At 55.9% G+C, this 21,415-nt stretch overlaps 2 protein-coding genes across 4 annotated transcripts; both read right to left on the bottom strand.

The window, feature by feature from the left end:
* Positions 1 to 5,331: 5,331 nt before the first annotated feature.
* Positions 5,332 to 21,343, bottom strand: ARID5A (AT-rich interaction domain 5A). 3 transcript variants are annotated; one of them, XM_063594577.1, is made up of 7 exons: positions 21,206 to 21,343; positions 10,465 to 10,580; positions 8,521 to 8,659; positions 8,175 to 8,227; positions 7,695 to 7,951; positions 7,230 to 7,389; positions 5,332 to 6,864 (listed from the first exon to the last, which is right to left on the bottom strand). In XM_063594577.1, exons 1-7 carry the CDS (start codon positions 21,207 to 21,209, stop codon positions 5,653 to 5,655), a joined length of 1,941 nt encoding a protein of 646 aa, XP_063450647.1. In that variant the 5' UTR covers positions 21,210 to 21,343; the 3' UTR covers positions 5,332 to 5,652. The 3 variants fall into 3 exon arrangements, with proteins under 3 accessions (XP_063450647.1, XP_003805786.2, XP_063450648.1); XM_003805738.7 differs by having other exon boundaries at positions 7,695 to 7,792; positions 21,206 to 21,342; XM_063594578.1 differs by lacking the exon at positions 8,521 to 8,659 and having other exon boundaries at positions 7,695 to 7,792; positions 21,206 to 21,229.
* LOC103786509 (collagen alpha-1(I) chain) lies at positions 10,588 to 21,186 on the bottom strand. The gene is made up of 2 exons (XM_055107662.2): positions 19,715 to 21,186; positions 10,588 to 17,504 (listed from the first exon to the last, which is right to left on the bottom strand). The coding sequence occupies exon 1, from the start codon at positions 20,648 to 20,650 to the stop codon at positions 20,030 to 20,032; it is 621 nt and encodes a 206-aa protein (XP_054963637.1). The 5' UTR covers positions 20,651 to 21,186; the 3' UTR covers positions 10,588 to 17,504; positions 19,715 to 20,029.
* Positions 21,344 to 21,415: the final 72 nt, after the last annotated feature.

Consider the following 21,415-nt stretch of genomic DNA (forward strand, 5'->3'; position numbering starts at 1 on the left):
GTCATGGACCAGGTTTATGCAGAGGGGTGAGCTGATCAGAGCTGGACTTTGAAATGATTTTTTTTTTTTTTTCCTGAGACAGAGTCTCGCCCTGTCACCCGGGCTGGAGTGCAGTGGCGTGATCTTGGCTCACTGCAACTTCTGCCTCCCAAGTTCAAGCGATTCTCCTGCCTCAGCTTCCCAAGTAGCTGGGATTATAGCACCTACCACCACGCCCAACTAATTTTTGTATTTTTAATGGAGACGGGGTTTTGCCATATTGGCCAGGCTGGTCTCAAACTCCTGACCTCAGGCAATCTGCTCACCTCGGCCTCCCAAAATGCTGGGATTACAGGCGTGGGCCACCGTGCCCGGCCTTGAAATGATTTAAAAAATTTATCATCTACTGATTATCCCCATACTCAAGGCCACAGGCCCCAGCTCAAAGGCACTGCAGTTACTCTACAAATGACACCAGAATTGTTCCACTTGTACTCTATCCTATTGGTGTGGATCCTAGATCATCCCTCTCCAGCTGCTGTGGAAAGACCTTTCTGGTTTTTGGACAGCCTACCTGGGTTTCTCCCAAGAGGCAGCCTCCCTGACGACTACCCAGGGATCAAACTCTGTAGCTCAAGGCCAAGGGATGTCCAACCCAGACTTCTAGAATTTGACTGCCCAATCCAAGACCTGCTCCTCCACAACCCTTGCTCATGTGGGAGAGAAACTAGGCAGCTCTGCACAGGAGCTGTGGCTAAGATGTGGCAGTGAGGTCAGGACCTACATCAGACAGACCATCATCAGGCACGATTAGATCATCATGCATGTAGACAGAGATGGCAACTAAGTGGCTGGTGAGCCTCCGCACCGCTGCCTGTGGCCTTGGCAGACATTACTAATCAATTGCATCACTGTCACACTGAGTCAACCCCAAGCTGCAGACAGCCACCATCAGTCAAAGTTGATACCTGGGGGGAAGTGACTTGCCATACTTAGACGCTGACAGGATCCAAAGTTCAGTGTGACTGTGAGTCAGAAGCCAGGCGGGAGAGCAGGAATGTTAAAAAGCAGTGAGGTAAAGGGCAGGGCATGGGGCGGTCAGGCTGGTAGAGCAGAACTGCTGGTGGGGAAGGAGGTGATGATCCACATTCATCAGAACTTTAGTTTACAGAGCACTTTCACTAAATGCCCACCACTCTTGAGGTAGGAGTGACTCATTTCCATATCACAGGTGAGGGAATGGAGGCCAAGAGAAGGGTATGCACCTGGCGTCACCCAGCACAGCAGCTACTGTCTTGGTCTACGGAAGACACACCTCCTCTGAGGTAACAGCCTCAGAGGTTACCGGGTAAGCAGAGGCCTCAGATAAGATTCTCCCCTCACAGTGTATCCTGAAGCAGGACCCCAGGGAGAGAAGGCAGTTGGAGCTGAGTCGGCAGTGCGTGCTGTTAGGTGATTGACCCCTGGCTGGGGGTGGGGGGAGCCCTGATGTGTAGCACGTGCTGATTTCTTTCTTTCTTCCTTTTTTTTTTTTTTTGACAGTCTCACTCTGTCACCCAGGCTGGAGTGCATGGCACGATCTTGGCTCACTGCAACCTCTGCCTCCCAGGTTCAAGTGATTCTCCTGCCTCAGCCTCCAGAGTAGCTGGGATTACAGGCGCCTGCCACCACGCCCGGCTAATTTTTGTATTTTTAGTAGAGACGGGGTTTCACCATGTTGGCCAGGCTGGTCTTGAACTCCCGACCTCAGGTGATCTGCCTGCCTCGGCCTCCCAAAGTGCTGGGATTACAGGCGTGAGACATAGCGCCTGGCCAGAAATTCTGGTTTTTAAAGAGAAGCCTGATACCCACATTTTTATGTGAAATCTGATTTTTAAATTCTGGCAACTATTTAAAAACATTTAGCTGGCTGCCGTGACATGCACCTGTAGTCCCAGCTGCTTGGGAGGCTGAGGTGGGAGGACTGCTTGAGTCCGGGAGTTTGGGTGCTGCAATGCATGATGGTCTTGCCTGTGAATAGCCACAGCACCACTCCAGCCTGGGTGACACTGCAAGACCCCATCTCTTAAAAAAAAAAATTAAACACATCTCAGGCCACTGTCAGCAGCCTCTGTTGTTTTTTTGAGACAGAGTTTCACTCTTGTAGCCCAGGCTGGAGTGCAATGGCACAATCTCAGCTCACTGCAACCTCCGCCTCCTGGGTTCAAGTGATTCTCCTGCCTCAGCCTCCCTGGTAGCAGGAACTACAGGTGCATGCCATCACGCCCAGCTGATTTTTGTATTTTTAGTTGAGATGGGGTTTTGCCATGTTAGCCAGGCTGGTGTCGAATTCCTGACCTCAGGTGATCTGCCTGTTTTGGCCTCCCAAAGTTCTAGGATTACAGGCATGAGCCATCGCACCTGGCCCACCCTCTGGTTTTGAGTGTAAACCTTTGCTGAGTGGTGGAGGTCTCTCACTTCCCTGCCTGGGCTCCCAGCTGCCCCTCTGCTTCCTCCCCTGCCAGCCCATGGCTGTGCCCACCCTGAGACCACTCCCTCAGCTCCCTCCAGTGCAGGTCGCTTCTCCACGCTGTCCCGAGGTGGGGGTTGCTGCCAGCCCATGTTGCTGCCCCTGCATCGTAGCCTTGCTGTGGACCCCGAGCCCCTCCTCCCCACTTCTTGCCTGACCTTGGCACAAAGGCGGTGACTCCAAGGATTCCCACGCCCCAGCCCCTTCGTTCCTTGGCCTGCTCTCCTCCACTCACTCCCACGAGTGCACCCAGGTACAGGGAACGTCAGCCATGCCTCTTATCCCCAGGCCACCTCCTTGAGTCCCGGGTTCTCGGAGCCCCACTGCGCTGCATCAGTCCCGCCAACCGTCCTTGGCTCCCCGCACCCAGCCTGGACTCCAGGCCTTCCACTGGCCTGGCTCCCTGCACTCGCCTCAGCTCCCTGTCCCGCTCTGCTGTGCCAGACTGTCCCGGCCCAGCGCCTCCTCGGTGGAACCTGACTCTCCCCTACTCCGAATCTTCACACAGCTTGTGGCCTGGTCCCGCCGAAACCCAAAACCCGTGCCACCAACCTCAGGTGGAACCTAGTGCTTCCCAGAGGCCCCAGGGCATGGTGGTGCTCCCGTCTGAGATCACTCATTCTCGTCCCCTCCTCCCCTCAACCTCAGGTCTCCAGCCCTGGTACTTGTCCTCAGTCTCTGCTCACTGAGGAATCAGAGGCACTGATGGGACCCCACCATTCAGGCGGGTTGTGAGCCAGGACGCTACCCTCCGAGAATCGGGTACAGCTAGTACCGGGCTGTGGGGCACTGGGCCCAGAGGGTGCCCTGGGAGCATGACTACATCCGGCTGTAGCATCTGTGCCAAAGCAGGGTCCCCTGCGTCCTGCCCAGGGCGCCCACCTGCCCAGGACAGACGTCCCACGGGAAGTGCATTCTTCAGATCGGCCTCCAGAGGGCACCGTGATCGCAGCGCTGAGCTGCCTGCCCTCAAGTCCTGCTGACGGGCCGCCTGCCCATCTTTGTGCCAGGGCCAGGCCAATGTTGCTTCGCAGATGAAGGGCACCCTGCCCCATCCTGGGCAGGACCCTGCACACAACAGGGTCACCTCCCCTTTTATCCAGGGGATCCGACCCCAGTGATCTGTGGCCCAGCACCCAGGGCCTGGAGGGTGGGCAGAACTCAGCTCCTCCCTTCTTTTTTTTGAGACCGAGTTTTGCTCGTTGCCCAGGCTGGAGTGCAGTGGCGCAGTCTCAGCTCACTGCAACCTCTGCCTCCCGAGTTCAAGTGATTCTCCTGCCTCAGCCTCCCAAGTACCTGGGATTACAGGTGCCCGCCACCATGCCTGGCTAATTTTTGTATTTTTTGTACAGATGGAGTTTCACCATCTTGGCCAGGCTGGTCACCAACTCCTGACCTCAGGTGATCCACCCCCCTTGGCCTCCCAAAATGCTGGGATTACAGGTGTTAGCCACTGCACCCAGCCCCTCCCCGTTCTTTATCATCCACTGAGCCTCCACAGCTCGGAGAGATGGACTGCACACGGGCGCATGTGGCAGTGCGGAGCTCAGGGCTGGTCACTCCAGGTGCTCAGGCTGACATCTTGGCATCTCTCAGAAGGAAAGAGGTGGAAGGTTGGGAGATGCCCCTGCAGAGCCTGAGTGCTCTCAACAGCAGGGACCACCACTCTTTGCCCCTCCACCCGTCACAGGCCTCGCTTGGAAGGTGCCTGAGCTCTCCTCCACAGGCTGCTCCTGAAGGAGGTGGCCAGGGGTAGGGGCTGGATAGGGTGCCCTTTTGGCCTGGCCACCCACTCCCTGGTGCCAGGCATGCTGCACGTTCCCTGGTCTGGGTTCTGTCATCGTGGATGGTGGCCTTGGGCAAGCAAGACCCTGCCCATCCCCGGCCTTGGCCTCTCTACCTGCAAACTATGGGGGCCCTTCCCATGGCCGGAGTTCATGAGCATCCCAGCCCCAGCGGCCAGGGTAAGTTCCAGTGGTGCGTGTCACCCACTGACCTGCTCACACCTGTAGCCCCGACATCTGCCCTCTGCTTGGCCAGCAGTAGCCCCACTTTTCCAGGACTACATGTGAAGCTGTTTGGGTGCAGGCTGCTTGTGGAGGGAGGGGACAGTGCCTCTGAAAAGAACCCACCCTCCCTCCTCCTGAGCCAAGGCCCTGCTCCCATCCGGCCTGCAGGAAGCAGGGCGTCAAGCCGCAGGGATTCTAATATGAGCCCTGGGGCAACCACATCTGAAACTGCAGGGGCTTGTTACCGATGCAGACACCCAGGCCCAGACCAGTGGATTTGCTCCCCTTTCCCTCCAGGCACCTCCGGTGATTTCAATCCAGTGGTCATTCTGGTCTGTCCATGCGGTTCAGGCAAGTGGGGTGGGGCTGCAGAGAGGGCTCAGCTGCAGGCCCCAGAAATCTACATCCACCACCAACGCAGACCAACTCAGGCTTCCTGGTCACACCCCCAACCCCCCAGGGGCACTGGTAACAGCCTGGGGTCCTGCTCAGAGCACAGGAGTCACACAGCCTGTGCAGCCCTCCCCTGCCCCTCCTGCCAGGGGAACCTGGGCAAGTCACCGACCCTCCCAGGACCTCCAATCCCCATCTCCACAATGAGGAAGGCAGCAAGCATTCCCTGAAGCTCAACTAGGAAACTGGACTGAAGGCAAGGACAGATGTTAGAGGCTGCCTAAACGGCAGAGGCTGGGGTTTGCTTTGGGCCCGCTCTTGAGTGGGGTAGTGGCGTTCAGGTCCACCTCCTTGGCTCCCTAATGGCAGCCCCACCCACAAGCTCACCCCCGCCTTGCCTGCCGTTGCAAAGGCCCATACCACACACACCTCAGGGCTACGTGGATTCACACTGGTGTCTTTTTATTGGATTTTCCGTGGGCAACCTGGGTGCTTCGAGCTCTGCTCTGGGGCAGTGGGAGCTGCCCATCCTCTCCCAGCGCCTTATAACAACTGGGTCCTCTGCTCCTGGGCTCAGGCTGCTGCCTTGAGATAAACCCAGTTTTCCCACTGCCTTCTTCTTCACTTGTGCCAGGCTGCCCAGCCAGGGGCATGGCCCGGGTGTCCTGGGTAGCAGGCACTAGTTCAGAGCCCCCTGGCAGCAGTACCTGCCTGTTGTAGGCCCCTGTCGACTCCACAGTGTACACAACACCATGGGCTGGCCTACAGCTTGGTGTTGAGGTGGAAGAAGTGGGGCGCTGCATAGGTTGTGACTGGTGGTGCGTGCCAGGCAGATGAGGCCGGGCAAAGTCTGTGGCGGAGGGCACTGTCGAAGGACGTTGGGGGGAAGTGCATCAGGCCAGCGGCCATGGGCGGGGGGCCTGCAGTGGCCAGGAAGTGGGCCGGGAAGGCCGGGATGACCAGGGGGCTGAAGGGGAGTGCAGCCTGGCCCTTCAAGGGGCCCGGGGTGCCAGTGAAGTTCAGCGGGCAGTGCAGCATGGTGCCCCTGTAGGCCTCTGGGGGCACAGGCCCCAGGGCTGGGCCCAGAAGGCAGGAGACCAGGCCGGACCCTGCAGGTTTGGCCCCACACTTCTTGGCATCCGCCTCCTTAAGAAAGGGAGACACGGCCCGCAGTCTCTTCCCACTGTGGGCAGCACCCTCTTCCTCCAGGCTGCGCTTGCTGCCCAGGCCTGGGCTACTGGGGAAGGTGGGCGGGAGCGTGGGGCTCTCGGCTGGGACCTTGGCCATGGGGGACACCCAGCAGGCTTTGGGCTTGGGGTAGAGGATGCCCTTTCTGGAGCCACCTTTATGGAACGCAGAAGGGCGGTTAGCGTCCCCGCCCCACACCAGCTGGGGCTCTTTCACTGACAGCCCCTCTTTGCCAGGAGGCCCCAATAGCACCCCATCTTTAAGTCTAGAGAAGAAGTCCCTGGGGTGCTGGCTGACAGGCTTCAGCACCTCGGTGGGGTGGGTGTGGAAGCAGCCCTTGAAGATGGGGGCTGCCGGGCAGGGGCCTGCCTGCGCCTCCTCTCTGAGGCTGCCACCTGGGGCCTGAAATCCCTCCTGAGGGGTCAGCCGGTGCCTGGAGTTCTCAGTCAGCCCTTTGGGGCTCTGGGGACTCTCTGGGAGGTGAACAGCTGGGGACGCCTGGGGCTCTGCCCCATGGCGGCAGCCCTCCTCCTGGCACTGCAAGGCCTCCACCTTGCTCACCTGGGCCAGGAGCTTCTTTTTGGCCAGTGGTGACATGATGCCGTGTGTCCCCTTGCAGTAGAAGCTGGATAGGAGCCGCTTGTAGGCCTCAGGACAGCTGCTGGCACCCACAAAGGACACAGAAGACCCAGAGGCCAGGCCCTGCTGTTCTGTGTTCCTGGGGGGCTCCTGGCTGGGAAGTGGTGCTGGGTCAGCAGCATCTGCTTTGGTCTTTCCTGGCATCATCTGGAATGAGAGAAAGTCTTGCCTCAGGACTGCCTGAGCCCCACATCCTGACCTGAGGAGCAAGAGGTGGCACTTTCAGGCCTGCCCAGGTCCCCCGCTAGCCCCTGCAGTCCTCTGTACAGAATTTTCCAAAGGTGCCCTGTCCTCTGAGTGGACACAGCCTCAGGTGCCTGGTGGGTGGGCGCAGGCTGGAGTTCAGAGTCCACTTGCACAACCATCTGTGGAGAACCTGGAACCTTGCAAGTCCCGCCCTGGGTGCAGGTTCTGTGTATTCTGAGCAGACAGCTCCGCGGCCACAGGGAGTTGTGGGGTAGGGGGCTACAAGAGGCAAGGGACAGGGTGGCCCCAGCCAGCCGCAGGCCTACCTGGTCCATGCGCCGCTCCTCCTTGGCCTTCTTCGGCCTCTCGGTGGCCCCATCATCCCCCCTGTTCTCCTTAGCCATCTTGTACTGTTTCCTGGGCTTGGAGGTGGGCAGCGGCTTGTCATCCTCCCCCTTCAGGTGCCGCACGTACGGCAGGACCAGCCTGGTGAGGAACCACGCATGTCCCCCAGGAGGCCGGCGCCCATCCCCTCCCTGGGCCTCTGTAGCCTCCTCTGAGCCCCCTTCCCCGCCGGCGCCGAGGAGGGCCCTCTCCTGGTCCCAAAGCTTCAGCTCCCTCAGTGAGTGCGCCCAGCCAGCCTGGGCTCCCGCAGCTCTGAGGGCGGCACAGCGCTGAGGACGGCGCATACCCTGCCCGCTCCGGGCAGAGTCCACCCGGCCCTCCCGGCAAGGTCGGCCAAAGCCCCGCAGGGTAGGCGGCGTCCAGCACCCGGGCCCGCCCCGCCGTACCTCTCGTAGTGGCGGCGCGTGCACGTGGCCGCGCTGGTGCTGCCTGGGCTGCCCCCCAGCTCGTCGTACACGTTCTTCCAGAGGCGGCGCCCGGTCACCTGCAAGGGCACCTCGTGAGGGCGCGGCCGGCGGGCGCCCCCTGGCGGCGGGGTCCTCGCAGCTCCGGCCGCCCTCGCAGGGACCCGAAGGACTGCAGTTTGGCAGCTGCTCTGCGGCTCCAGCAGCGGCCAGCCGATTCTCTCTCCTAGGGCCATGGACTGCTGGCCCAAGCAGTTTTCCCAACACGGGGCGGGCAGAACAGATGGGGAAGGCTGAAAAGCTGCTTTGAGCAGCAGAGTACCAGCGGGGAAGGCAGGGAGGCAGGGACGCAGGGGTAGGACTGGGGATCCTGGCTCTTCCTCTGTCCAGAGGCAAGGACAGCGCTGCAGGCTCACCCCAGGGATATGCAGTTTGGCAAGGACTGGGAGGTGCCTTCCTTACCAGCTCATAGGCCCCCAGCTTCTCCACTGCTTTGTAGATCTTCCACAGGTTAACTGGGGGAGAGAAGAGCAGGCTGGCCGTCAGTCTCTGTGGGAGGTGGGGACAGCATGCCACCCCTTCCTGGTGCCCTGACAGGCCAGGCACAGACCAGCACACACCCAGCCAGGGCCACTGCAATAGACGGGCAGTCTGTGCCCTGTGCACCCCTGGCCCAGTGGCAGCCTGGAGGGAGGCCTCCTTTCTATCTGCAACCTGGGTCACCCAGAGTGGGAGTGCCTGCCCGATGCCCTGCCTGGGCGGGGTCCCCTGCTGGGCCCCCCTCCCTGCCTGCACCCCAGGGACGCACTCTGCTTGAAGCCGAGATGGGGCACCCTCTCGATGGGCGTGTGTCGCTCCTTCATGAACTTGTAGAGGCTGACCAGGAAGGCCTGCTCCTCCTCCCGCTCCTGCTCCTCCTCCCGCTCCCCGCCTGCCTCGGGGGAGTCCTGGGGAGAGAACAGGAGGCATTGGGATGGGCCCCAGTTGGTGGCTGGCTGCTGGGGATGTGCAGAAACCACTGGCTGCAGGAGGAATAAGGTACCTACCCCAACCCCAGTTTCCCAGAGAGCACCTAGCCACTGTACTGGGAGGGAGTGACTGTTCCTGGGTTCGGCAGACACAGGTGTCAGCTCTCAGCACCCCAGGACAGGAGCTAGAGTCCAGGACCTCCCCGGAGGCTGGGTACCCCAGAGCAGCTGGCTCCAGAGGCTGCCACGAGAGCAGTCCCCAGCCTTCTCCAGGCCAGGGTCACTTCTCTGTCTTGTTCTTGATTTGTCCTATTTGTGTCAGCTCCTCCGCCAGACTAGGAACTCCAGGAGGGCAGGCTCAGTGTCCCTGGGACTCCCCCATAACCGCAGAGGGAAAAGCTGAAGGAACAAAGGTGCTTGGTGCTTTCTGGTGCCGTGGGGTTACTCTGTGAGGCCCATGTTCCCCGAGCCTCTGTGTGGCCCCAGCCTGCCGTGCTGAGCACAGGGAGGTGAAGCTCTGGGCTTCAATTGCGCACTGCTGTCAGGGGCGCAGGACTTTTGGTTGCGGGTCCCAGAGGGGCAATCTCTGCTGATGCTGTTTATCCAGCGAGTGGCTCGGGGCAGAGAGCCTAGGGCCCATACCCTGCTCAGAGAACAGACAGCTTCCAGGACATAAACCATCTGGACTAGGACAGCACAGACAGCCATGTGTTCCAAAAATATTTGATCCAGCTGGGCACGGTGGCTCACTCCTGTAATCCCAGCACTTTGGGAAGCCGAGGTGGGCAGAGAGATCACTTGAGGTCAGGAGTTTGAGACCAGCCTGGCCAACATGGGGAAATCCCATCTCTACTAAAAATACAAAAATTAGCCAGGCCTGGTAGTGCATGCCTGTAATCCCAGCTACTCGGGAGGCTGAGGCAGAAGAATCATTTGAACCCAGGAGCTGGAGGTTGCAGTGAGCCAAGATTGTGCCACTGCACTCCAGCCTGGGTAACAGTGAGACTCTGTCTAAAAAAAAAAAAATAATAATTGATTCAAGTTTATTTCAGTGTTTTTACTTTTTTTGTTAGTTGTAAATAGCTTCTGTAATAGCTCAGTGTTTTTAAGGTATTAAAGACCTCTAAGAAGAAGCAACATAGGAACTCACATATCACCCATGAAATCATAACATGCTGGGGCCCTGGGGCTGGTCTGTGCAGACCTCAGAAGGAAGGCTCTCTCATAACTGCTCAAGTCAATCTACTCCTCCAGGCCTCTATTCTGAATTCCTGGCAAGCTGCTAAAGACAACTACCATTTGCAACCACTTTTCTGCATGAATCAGGATATTTTTCCAGACTGTGCCACCAAAGCAAATGGCCAAAATGAATGAAAGCCGGGGCCGACTGTGCTCCGAAAAAGCTGCCTGCAGCTCCCCCTTCAGATTCTGTGCTCATCGAAACAGTCTTGCTGGTCTCACTGAGTGACTTTATACGCCCATGTTATGCATCTGAATGAATGGATGTGAATGTGGTTTTACATCATGGGCTGGAGCTTTTGTCTGTTTAATGGATCAGGGTGGTGGGTCATCTTCATTTCAAAAAAGGGTTCTGCTACAAAAACCAAGATTGAAACTCTCTGCCACAGATGACAAGTAAGTCCCCTGGCTGCTGGGCAGGGCCAGGGTAGGAACATATCTCCCTCCTGAGAGCTTGGGGAGTGTCCAGGTTCACCTGGAGGCGGAGCACAGGTGAGGGTGGCAGGGAAGAGTGCCCAGGGAGTCAGCAGAGGGAGTCAACTCACCTCCAGCGAGATGGGGTTCTGGATCCCGTTCTGCTTGCCAGCAGGTTTGGGGGATGCAGGTGGGTCTAGGGCGTCACCCTCCGTGGACTGCTTCCTGTTCCCTTTGACAGGGGCTGCTGCAAGGAGAGAGGGAAGGAGGAAGGAGGAAGGGGTGGGGAGAGAGCATATGAGATGCAAGCAGGGAGGAACAGGAGCACTCTCCCTACTCCCAATCGGAGTTGCCAGAGGGTGCCAGTGCAGGGGCTCACTCCTGTGATCCCAGCACTTTGGGAGGCCCAGGCAGGCGATGACCTGAGGTCAGGAGTTCAAGACCTGTCTGGGCAATGTAGTGAGACCCCGTCTCTATTATTAAAAAAAAAAAAGAATTGGCCAGGGGGAAGGGGTGTGTCCCTGGCTGCACATAGGCTACATGCGCACACACACACACACACACACACACACACACACACACACACACACACAGGCCCTCCTCCCCGCTCCCCCACAACCCGCTGCATCCGCTCCACACCTGCCCCTTTTCTTTCCTCTGCTCCAGCTATCTCCCCACATCTTTGAAGGAAACACAAAACCACCTTGAGGTCAAGTCACAGGAGGCCGGGGTTGGCTGTGGTGCTTGGGGAAATCCTGTCTCCAAAATCTGCCCCATGCTCAGACACAGAGTTGAGAAGCAGCTTAGTCTCACTGGAGAGCTAAAGGATCCCATGGCTGTGGCCCCAAAGCAACACAGGGGTCCCTGGGTAGTAGTTCCTCTGGGAATATTCAGGAATATCTGACCTTTCCCTGAGCATCTGCAGAGTTCTAACTGCCCTAATAAGGCCACATGCTCTCCTCACCTACAAGGGTCCTGGTGACCCCTCAGGTCTCTGCTGACAAGTGCCTTCCTCTGGGTGGCCTCCTCTGGCCCCTGGCCACGGGCAGCTCCTCCCTCGCCCTAGGCTACTCACAGCCATCCTGGCTGAACTGCCTGTGGCTCCTGGGGCTCCCTGATAGTTCGGTGAGGCTTCTCATACCCCACACAGCAGGTGCCAAGCTGGAATGAGCAAGGCTCACAACAACCCTGTGTGGTGGGCAGGAGAAGCCATGGGCTGTATTTTACTAAGAGCCACCATGTGCTGATGGTTGCAAAAACGCAACACCTCTGCCACTGCAAAAACCACAACCACTGGAAACTGCCTGAGGCCACACAGCAGGCTGGCAGCAGATACCAGACCAGGAACCCACGTCTTCTGACAACCTTTTCTTTCTGTCCTTTGTTCTTTTGTTAATCAAGTATGAATTGGTTCACTCCCTCCCAGGACATCCTTATTGTTAGGAACCTATGAGATTTCCCTTCCATCCCAGACAGAAAAAGAATCTCCTCAGGAACAAGAAACCCAAACCAGCGTAAGCCAGGGGCCAGTGGTACTCAGAGGCACAGGGTAGAATCCTTGGCCACTGAGTGGTCCTGCTTTGGTAGGTGTTCTTATGTCTTGCCTCCATGTTGATGGCTGCTGACTGATTTCAGGGTGGTGGTTTCTTGGGCTGGGGTGACTGTGGCAATTTCTTAAAATAAGACAACAATGAAGTTTGCCACATCCATTAACTCTTTTTTTTTTTTTTTTTTTTTTTTTGAGACAGAATCTTGCTCTGTTGCCCAGGCTGGAGTGCAGTGGCGTGATCTTGGCTCACTGCAATCTTCGCCTCCCAGGTTCAAGTGATTCTTCTGCCTCAGCCTCCCGAGTAGCTGGGACTACAGGTGCGTGCCACTAAGCCCGGCTAATTTTTGTATTTTTAGTAGAGACGGGGTTTCACCATATTGGCCAGGCTGGTCTCAAACTCCTGACCTCATGATCCGCCCACCTCGGCCTCCCAAAGTGCTGGGATTACAGGCATGAGCCACTGCACCTGGCAACTCTTCCTTTCATGAAAGATTTCTCCATGGCATGCATGTGATGCTATTTTTGACAGCATTTTATCCACAGCAAAACTTTCAAAACTGATGTCCATCCTCTCAAACCCTGCTGCTGCTTTATCAACTAAGTTTCTGTAACATTCTAAATCCTTTGTTGTCATTTTGACAATGTTCACAGCATCTTCGCCAGTAGATTCCACCTCAAGAAGCCACTTTAGGATGGGCGCGGTGGCTCACACCTGTAATCCCAGCACTTTGGGGGCCAAGGTGGGCGGATCACCTGAGGTCAGGAGTTTGAGACCAGCCTGGCCAATGTGGCGAAACCCTGTCTCTACTAAAAACACAAAAGTCAGCTGGGTGTGGTGGCAGGTCCCAGTAGTCCCAGCAACTCGGGAGGCTGAGGCAGGAGAATCCTTTGAACCTAGGAGGCGGAGGCTGCAGTGAGCTGAGATTACTCCACTGTACTCCAGTCTGGGCGATGGAACAAGACTCTGTCTCAAAAAAAAAAAAAAAAAAAAAAAAAAAAAAAAAAAAAGAAAAGGAAAAGAAAAGGAAAGAAAAAAGAGAAGAAAAAAAGTCACTTTCTTTGCCCACCCATAAAAAGCAACTCCTCATCCACTCAAGTTTGATCATGAGATTGCAGCAATTCAGTCTCATCCTCAAGCTCTGCTTCTAACTCTAGTTCTCTTGCTGGTTCCACTGCATCTGCAGTGTCTTCTCCACTGAAGTCTTGAAGCCCTCAAAGTCATCCAGGAAGGTTGGAATCAAATTCTCCCAAATGCTTGGATATTTTGACCTCCTCCCACGAACCACAAATGTACCTGAAATGCTCTCCGGAGGTTTTCAATGTATTTTGCCCGGATCCATCAGAGGAATCACTATCTATGGCAGCTACAGCCTTACAAAATGTATTTCTTAAATAATAAGACTTGAAACTTAAAATTACTCCTTGATCCTTGGCTCTAGAATAAATGTTGTGCTAGCAGGCATGAAAACAACATGCAGCTCCTAGTACATTTTCATCAGCGCTCTTGCATGACCGGTTGCCTTGTCAATGAACAATAATATTTTGAAAGGAATCCTTTTTTCTGAGCAGTAGGTCTCAACAGTTGGCTTAAAATACTCAGTAAACCATGTTATAAACAGATGTGCTGTCATCCAGGCTTTGTTATTTCATTTTTAGAACACAGAGTGAGTAGATTTACCATAATTCTTAAAGGTTCTAGGTTTTTTGGAATGATAAATGAGCACTGGCTTCAACTTAAAGTCACCAGTACCAGCTGCATTAGCCCCTAACAAGAGAGTCAGCCTGTCTTTTGAAGCCATGCATTGACTTCTCCTTAGCTATGAAAGTCCTAGATGACATCTTCTTCTGATACAAAGCTGTTTCATCTACATGGAAAATCTGTGGTAGTGTGGCCACCTTCATCAATGATCTTAGCTGGATCTTCTGGATAAATTGCTGCAGCTTCTACACCAGCCCTGGTTGATTCGCCTTGCACTTTTATGTGATGGTGATGGCGTCTTTCCTTAAACCTCATGAAGCAACCTCTGCTAGCTTCCAACTTTTCTTCTGCAGCTTCCTCACCTCTCTCAGCCTTCACAGCATTGGAGATTTAGAGCCTTGGTCTGGATTAGGCTTTGGCTTAAGGGAATGTTATGGCTTGTTGGATCTTCTATCCAGACTTCTCAAACTTTCTCCATTATCAGCAATAAGGCTGTTTTGCTTTACCATGCGTGTTCACTGGAATAGCACTTCTGATTTCCTTCAATAACTTTTCCTTGGCATTCACAACTTGACAAACTGGTGCAAGAGGCCTAGCTTTCGGCCTATCTGGGCTTTCGACCTGCCTTCCTCACTAAGTTTAATTATTTCTAGTTTTTTTATTTAAAAGTAAAGACCTGTAACCCCTCCTTTCACTTGAACACTTAAAGACCATTGTAGGACTGTTAATTGGCCCAGTTTCAATATTGTTGTGCCTTAGGCAACAGGGAGGCCAAAGAAGAGAAAGAGAGGAAGAGAGATGGGGAATGCTGGTCGATGGAGCAGGTGGAGGAGGAGCACACATAACATTTATCGATTTAGTTCACTGTCTTTGTGGGTGGGGTTCATGGTACCCCAAAACAATGACAATAGTAACATCAAAGATCACTGATCACAGATCACCATAACAGATATAATAATGAAAAAGTTTGAAATGTTGTAAGAATCACCAAAATGTGACACCGAGACACAAAGTGAGCACATGCTGTTAAAAAATGGCATCGATAGCCTTGCTCGATGCCGGGTTGCCACAAACCTTCAATGAGTAAAAAATGCTGTATTTGTGAAGTACAATAAAGCAAAGCATGATAGAGCAAGGTGTGCCTGTACATTCTCTCCCTCAGTCCCGGAGGAATTCCATTTTAAAGAGGGGGAATCTGAAGCCAGAATGGTTATGGGTAAGTTGCTTGCCTCCCTGGGGGACCAGGATTCAAAACAAAGTCTGATTCTGGTCCAGTGGCTGCTGTGGTTATCAACATTTGCAAGGCCTTCATGAAGAGTCCAAGTAAGCCTGGAGAGAAACCAGTCCTAAGGCTTGTCAAAGAGAAAGAGACCAGGGCCACCCTCTTGGGCTAGCCTCTGACCCACTAGTCTCCAGAAATCCTGGGTACTAACAAGTGACCCAGCAGACTGATGCCTTTCCAACCAAGTCCTCTGTGACTCTGTGCTTCAGTCTTCCCTGCTATGAAATGGGAGAGGAAGATCCTTGAGTTCTTTGCTAGCTATCCGTGAATTCCTGAAGTCTTCCAGGTCCAGAAGCACCTCCTCCACTGGCTCTTCTCCCACTGCCTGCTACCCTCAGCTCACACATCCCCTCCCCTCATTCCTGCTGCCCCAGAGCCTCGGCATCGACAGACCCTCTCCATGTCTTCCTTGGTGTGACTGGGGCTTCTTAGTCACAGACTTGCTATGTGACCCTTGGCAAGTCGCTGCACCTTGGGCTTCAGAAAAATACAGTGGTTAGACAGGGCCCATCAGAATCACGTGGAGGAGCACAATGCTCTGGCCCCATCCTCAGAGTCTGATTTAAGGTCCAAGGTGGGGCAGCAGGGTTTAAAGCTCCCCAGGGCATCCCAGTGGGCAGCCAGGTTGTGAGCCACAGGGCGAGAGGGGCCCTAGTCCCTTCTGCATGGTTCAGAGTTTGCAAGCTCTGCCTGGACCACACCGGGGGAAAATCTCCTGGAGTTGGGTGCTCGTGTTACCTGGAAAGGAGGTCACCAATCCGAGCTGTTTAACCCCAGATGGGAAAGGGATTAGAGCTGTCGCCTTAAGCCACAAAGGGAAACATTCTATCTCTGTGTCCAGCTGAGTCCCCAGATGAACTCGGTCTCCATTCTCAGGGTTAGTGCTCTGTCCTGCCAGGGCCCTCTGGGTTGCAGGCCTTTGGGCCCCCACTTCTGCAGCATTAGATGAGCAAGAAGGGAGAGTCCTCTCCCCCTTGGTCTCCAGGGTGCCCTCTGTCTTGTCCCTGGCTGCCCTAATCCCTCCCTTTCCCTGATCATTCACAGATCAGGGTTATATTTGTAAAAGGGGTTCTGCTATAAAAAATAAGCTTGAAACCCGCTGCCATAGATGTTGGGCCATGCAGGTCCAGCGTTGGGAGGTAGAGAGCTGGGAGCCAGGCAGGCAGGACCTGCGTGGTGGGGTGGGCCCTCTCCTGGCTCTGTGGAGGAGGGAAAAGGCTTATGGAGCTGGAGGCCCCGTCTCCCAGCCCCACTCAGCCCACAGAGGCAGGAGAAACCCACTTGCCCCTGATAGCTGCTGCTGCTGCTGTGAGCCACCGCACTACTGCCTTGTTCCCAGCCTGTGTGTGCAGATTCTTTTCTGGCACAATGCCTTACATGTTTTATTTGTAACAGAAGTGGGGGATCAAATGCAAAAAAGAAAACTGCTCTCCATAAGAATGTCATCCAGACTTCACCTTTCTCCATCCAGCAAGCAATAATGATGATGATGGTGATTATTGTCTCATTACTCACTTGTAACACATCTGGAATCTATTCCAGTATACAGGATGAAATAGGGATCCTAGCCATACTTTCCCCTCATTGGTTGGGGGTCCCAGTGAGTAGCCTCCTCCCCCAATGGTGTAAAATGCTACTTTCCCCATAATGTCAGTGCTTATAAGGAACACATCTGGGACTATTTCTGGACTTTCTATTCTGTTTCATCCATGGTGGGATGCTAGGACCTGTGCACACTGTTTTAATTTTTGTAGCTTTATAAAACAACTTACTATCCAGAGAGCAAGTTGCCCAATATTACTCATCTCTTAAAAATATTCCATCTGAACTTTGGGATAATTCTGTTACATTCCCTTTAAAAAAAAACAAAAACAAAAACACTTTGGGAGGCCAAGGTGGGCAGATCATGAGGTCAAGAGATCGAGACCATCCTGGCCAACATGGTGAAACCTCGTCTCTACTAAAAATACAAAAATTAGCTGGGCGTGGTGGCGCATGCCCGTAGTCCCAGCTACTCAGGAGGCTGAGGCAGGAGAATCACTTGAGCCCAGGAGGTGGAGGTTGCAGTGAGCTGAGCTCGCGCCACTGCACTCCAGCCTGGCGACAGAGCGAGATTCCTTCTCAAAAAAAAAAAAAAAAAAAAAAAGCCAGGTGCGGTGGCTCACTTTGGGAGGCCAAGGCAGGCAGATCACTTGAGGTAAGGAGTTCGAGACCAGCCTGGCCAACATGGTGAAACCCCATCTCCACTACAAATACAAAAATTAGCGGGCGTGGTGGCACACGCCAATAATCCCAGCTACTCGGGAGGCTGAGGCAGGAGAATTGCTTGAACCCAGGAGGTGGAGGTTGCAGTGAGCTGAGATTAGGCCACTGCACTCCAGCCTGGGTGACAGAGACTCCGTCTCCAAAACAAACAAACAAACAAACAAAAAACCCCCACTACCGGGGCTTTGATTGCATTTAAATTTAGAAACTACTTTGAGGAGAAATAATACCTTTACAGTATTGCATCTTTCTTTTCAGGACCATGTGTCTCCATAATTCAGGTTTCCCTCTGCAGTCCTCAGAAGTTCCTTCTTAAAAAGCCCCTGTGCTTTCTTGGGGAGGTTTATTCCTAGTTTGTTCCTTGAGTTTTGTGCAGCTAGAAAATGGTGTTAGAAAAACCCTGATAACAGTAGTTCACTCCACAAAAGCCCCCCTGCGATTTCCTCATTTCACTGCTGGGAAGAGGGCCGAGGCAGGCTAGGTGGCTGCGCCAGAAGATGAGCCTGGGCTCCTAGTGACCCAGTCCCTCACTAGGCAGAGAGGGGGTGCGGCAGGGTGCTGGGCAGGAGGATTGCGTGAGGCTCTTCCTGTGCTATAAGTCTGATTTCTTTCCAACTCCATAGCTCCTGTCTGAGTCAAGCTCAACTCCCAGATCCTAAAACTCCAGCACTGAAGATGTTAGTCTGTCACTGCCTCCAGTAGAGGATGCTCCCATAGGTCTACTTGTTCTCAAGTTACATGCTCCACCGACTCAAATCAGTGCCCTGGCTGGTGTGGGCTAGGCATCTCATACAACATTGCTTTGCTGAATCTTCCCAGCCATCCAGATATAACAGATATAATGTCTGAGGCTCAGAGAGCTTCAGTAACTTGCCTGGGGCCACAGAGCTTATCCATGGCAGAGCTGGGATTCAGAACCAGGGTAGTCTGACTCCTGAGAGACGCTGATCCCTGAGAGCTAGAGATTTTTTTCTTTCTAATGGGAGCAGGGAGACCTCAAGTTCCTTATCTGTGCTCAGAGGATGCAAACTTGTCCCCTTTCCCCAAGTAGATGTGCAGTTTCCCAGCACATCGCTCCTGACACTCTGCTATCAAGAGCAGGTCTGTGTTGACTGCTAAGGCATCCAGGCTCAGGGATGGGAGGGGGCTGGTCAGAGAGCTGGGCAGCAGCGGGGAGAGGGGGAGGGCCGGGAAGGGGCATGGCCGCCACACTCTATGAATCAACTTCCCTGGCCTGGGTCGGGGAGGGCCCAGAGGACCCACCATCTTTGAATAAGGGGTGTTATCTCCATAATCTTGAGGAAGGAGGAAAGACCTGTTGATACCTACTGAGATTCCATTTAAAAAACTGCTACCTGTTACCTGAGAGAGTAGGGGGCCAGCTCTGGCCAGGGCCCAACCAACCTGGCGAAGCAAAGGCAGGTATGCAAAGGCAGGAAGGTGAAGGCAGTCGGGCGGTGGTTGAGAGTCACTGAAGACAAACTTAAGATGTCTCACGGGGCTTAGCCAGGACTAGAAGGTAGCTATGGGGCCAGGCAGTGGGTGGATGTGGGGAAGTCAGTGGGCCCCTGCCCTGCCAGACATCAAGCTGGAAGCAGATGAAAGTGGGCCAAGAGGACAGATGGGGCAAGGGGTTCCAGCACTGCATGGCTGCACCTCTTACCAAGTTGGTCACTGGTTCTGTATCTCCCTTTCCCCATCTACAAGATGGGCGTGCTAGACTCAATGTGCCCAATGTTCTCAGCAGAAAAAAGTGAGAAGAGAAAGGAGGCTTCCCCCACAAACCACAGCCAGGCTCAGTGAGAAGATCAGAGGCCTGCCTGTCCTGCTCCCTCCCCAAGGCACCTCGCTGCCCAGCAGGTGCTCCGGAAACATCAGCCTCCTGGGTGCAGGATGAGCGCAATGGACTTACAGACCCCTGTTGCCCAGAGAGGGGCAGTGACTAGTACAAGGCCACACAGCTCTCAAGTTTAAGGGTCTGCTGGAGGCACACACCCCTTTCCTTCTCTCCCTCCCCATCTTTCTGCTGCCCGCCCCACTCACCCTGGGTGTGATGGGAAGGAAGTGATACTTCCTTTCATGAAAAGTCACCGACTGGGAACACTGCGTCAATTACCACAATAATGGTAACAGCAGCCTCAATAACAACCAGCAGACGCCGCCCCGCCCCCTCGGCTGAGGTTGTTGGCTTAAGTTTCTCTAAGCTTGAGCTGGAGCAAAACAAAGACAGCCTTTGAAGCGGCGAAACGGCCGGTCCACTCGGCAGCCCGGGAGCGGCGGCCAGGCCGAGTCTACGCGAGCTTGCTCCAGCAGTTTGGGGAGGGGGGCCTGCCAAGTGTTGAGCTGGAGCCAGCAGTGAGAAGAAACGCGATGGGCCTGGGACCCCCACTCCCTAACAGGGCACAGGTGCAGCTCAAGCCACAGCCCAACCTCAGTACCTCAGCTTGGGGGAGGGCGAGAGAGACAGGGTCTGGGAGCAGCTGAGGCCACAAGAGCCACCAGAGGGTACAGAAAGGGAAGGAGGTGCGGGGGACACTGAATGTGAGGCTACCAACTTCCAAGCCCCATTCTCCCTGTCCCTCTTACCGGGCTCTGGGATGTCCTAAAAGCCCCAGTTCCAGGATGGGACTGTCCCTCCCCACTGAGTCTGGGCCACATTTGGTGGTGACGGACAGTGAGAGCTCCTCAGATGGTTTCGTGTGTTCCCATTTCACCTACGGGGCAGAGGCTCAGAGGTGCCAGTTGACGTCTCTCAACTGTAGAAGCATATTATCGGAGGCCCTTTCTACCTCTGCCACACCAAGTTCTAGGTCCCAGGCGGGTCCCTAAGGCCTGGATTGGGCTCTGAGCACTGCTGCGGGGTGAAGCCCTCGAGCCCCGACCTCCCACCCCTCCTGTGCTCTAGCGTTGCCTGTAGGCGCAGTGACGCCACCGTGCGTGTGGGCTCCCACCAGAGGAGCCCGGGTGGGGCAAGAGGCACCTGTTGTCCTCCCCTGGGGCCCGCGGAGCACTCCTTACTGGCCCAAGACTCTGCAAACAAAGGGACACTGGACCCGCAGCGCCTTGGGACCCCCTGGGCCCTCGGGGGTCCTGCACCGCGCAAGCCCCACCACGCCGGCGCTGGGCGGAGCGTGACGCGACCCCAGCCCGGGCGACCCCTAGACACCGCGGAGGGACGGAGCGCGGGCCCGGGTTGGCCCGCAGCTCCCGCCGAGCGCGAAGCCGGGCATCGCCTGCAAGCTCGTAGCCCACGCTCTTGCCCTCTTCCCCCGACGCTCCCCAGCCGCCACCCCGTCCCTTCTGCAGACCGAGGGAAGACAAGGGGACACACAAGGGACAGGAGAGGAGAGCAACCAGGGAAGCGACCCCTCTCCTGCGGGGCTGCGGCGGGTGGGCGGAGAGACAGGAGAGGAAAAGAGAGAAGGGAAGCGAAGGAAGGGGCAGGGGGCGAGAAGCCGGGCTCCCCGGACCATCGGCGCAGCCCGCGGCCGAAAGAGGAACAGTGGAGCCTACAAAGCGCATTGAGCAAGTTCTTCACACCCGCGCAGCCCCTTTCAGGAAACGGCGGCCGCAGAGGAAAGGGCCGCGCGCTCCGGACCCGGAGTCTGTGCCCGGCGGCGCCGCGGTTCTGAAACCTGCGGGATGTCACGGGGCGGAGGGGCGGCTGCCGACAGCTGTCACAACAAATTAGCTGAGCCCAGCTCGAGGTGGAAACCGCAGCAGGAAGTGGGACGACAGAGCCGTACCGGGCTCGGCATATTTCAGGCAAGAGACGGCGAAAAGAGTTTCGAGATAAACGCCCGGGAAGCCCCTGGCCGCCAAAACTTTTTGTCTTTCCTTTTCTCGAAGCTCGCGCGGACGCCCAGCCTCACCCCTTCCGCGCCGGCCGGGGAGCGCTGAAGCCGCGGGCCGGGCTCGCTCCCCTTGGCCCGCGCCCCGAAACCCACCCCGGGCCCCTCTCCGCCCCACACAGCGCACCGACTGCCACGAGGGCTGGAGGGGACCCGACGCCGGCACCTTGAACCTCCCTGCAGGGCCGCCGAGCCCCTGTCCGGGCCGCGCCGCAGAGCCGCTTACCCATGGCCCGGAGAGGTCCCGCGGCGCCCGCCCCTAGACCCTCAGCGCGCGGCTGTCCGGACCCCGCGCTCTCTGAGATACTGGCTCGCGGCGCGGCCCGCCGGCCACCTCCCCGCAGTCCCGCCCCGTCCCGCCCCTGCTCGCCCCACTCCGGGCTTCCATTGGTAAGCCCGGCTTCGTCGCGCGGAGAAGGCGGGGGGCGGGGACCGC

This window comes from Pan paniscus, chromosome 12 (genome assembly GCF_029289425.2).
Source record: "Pan paniscus chromosome 12, NHGRI_mPanPan1-v2.0_pri, whole genome shotgun sequence".
NCBI lineage: Eukaryota > Metazoa > Chordata > Mammalia > Primates > Hominidae > Pan > Pan paniscus.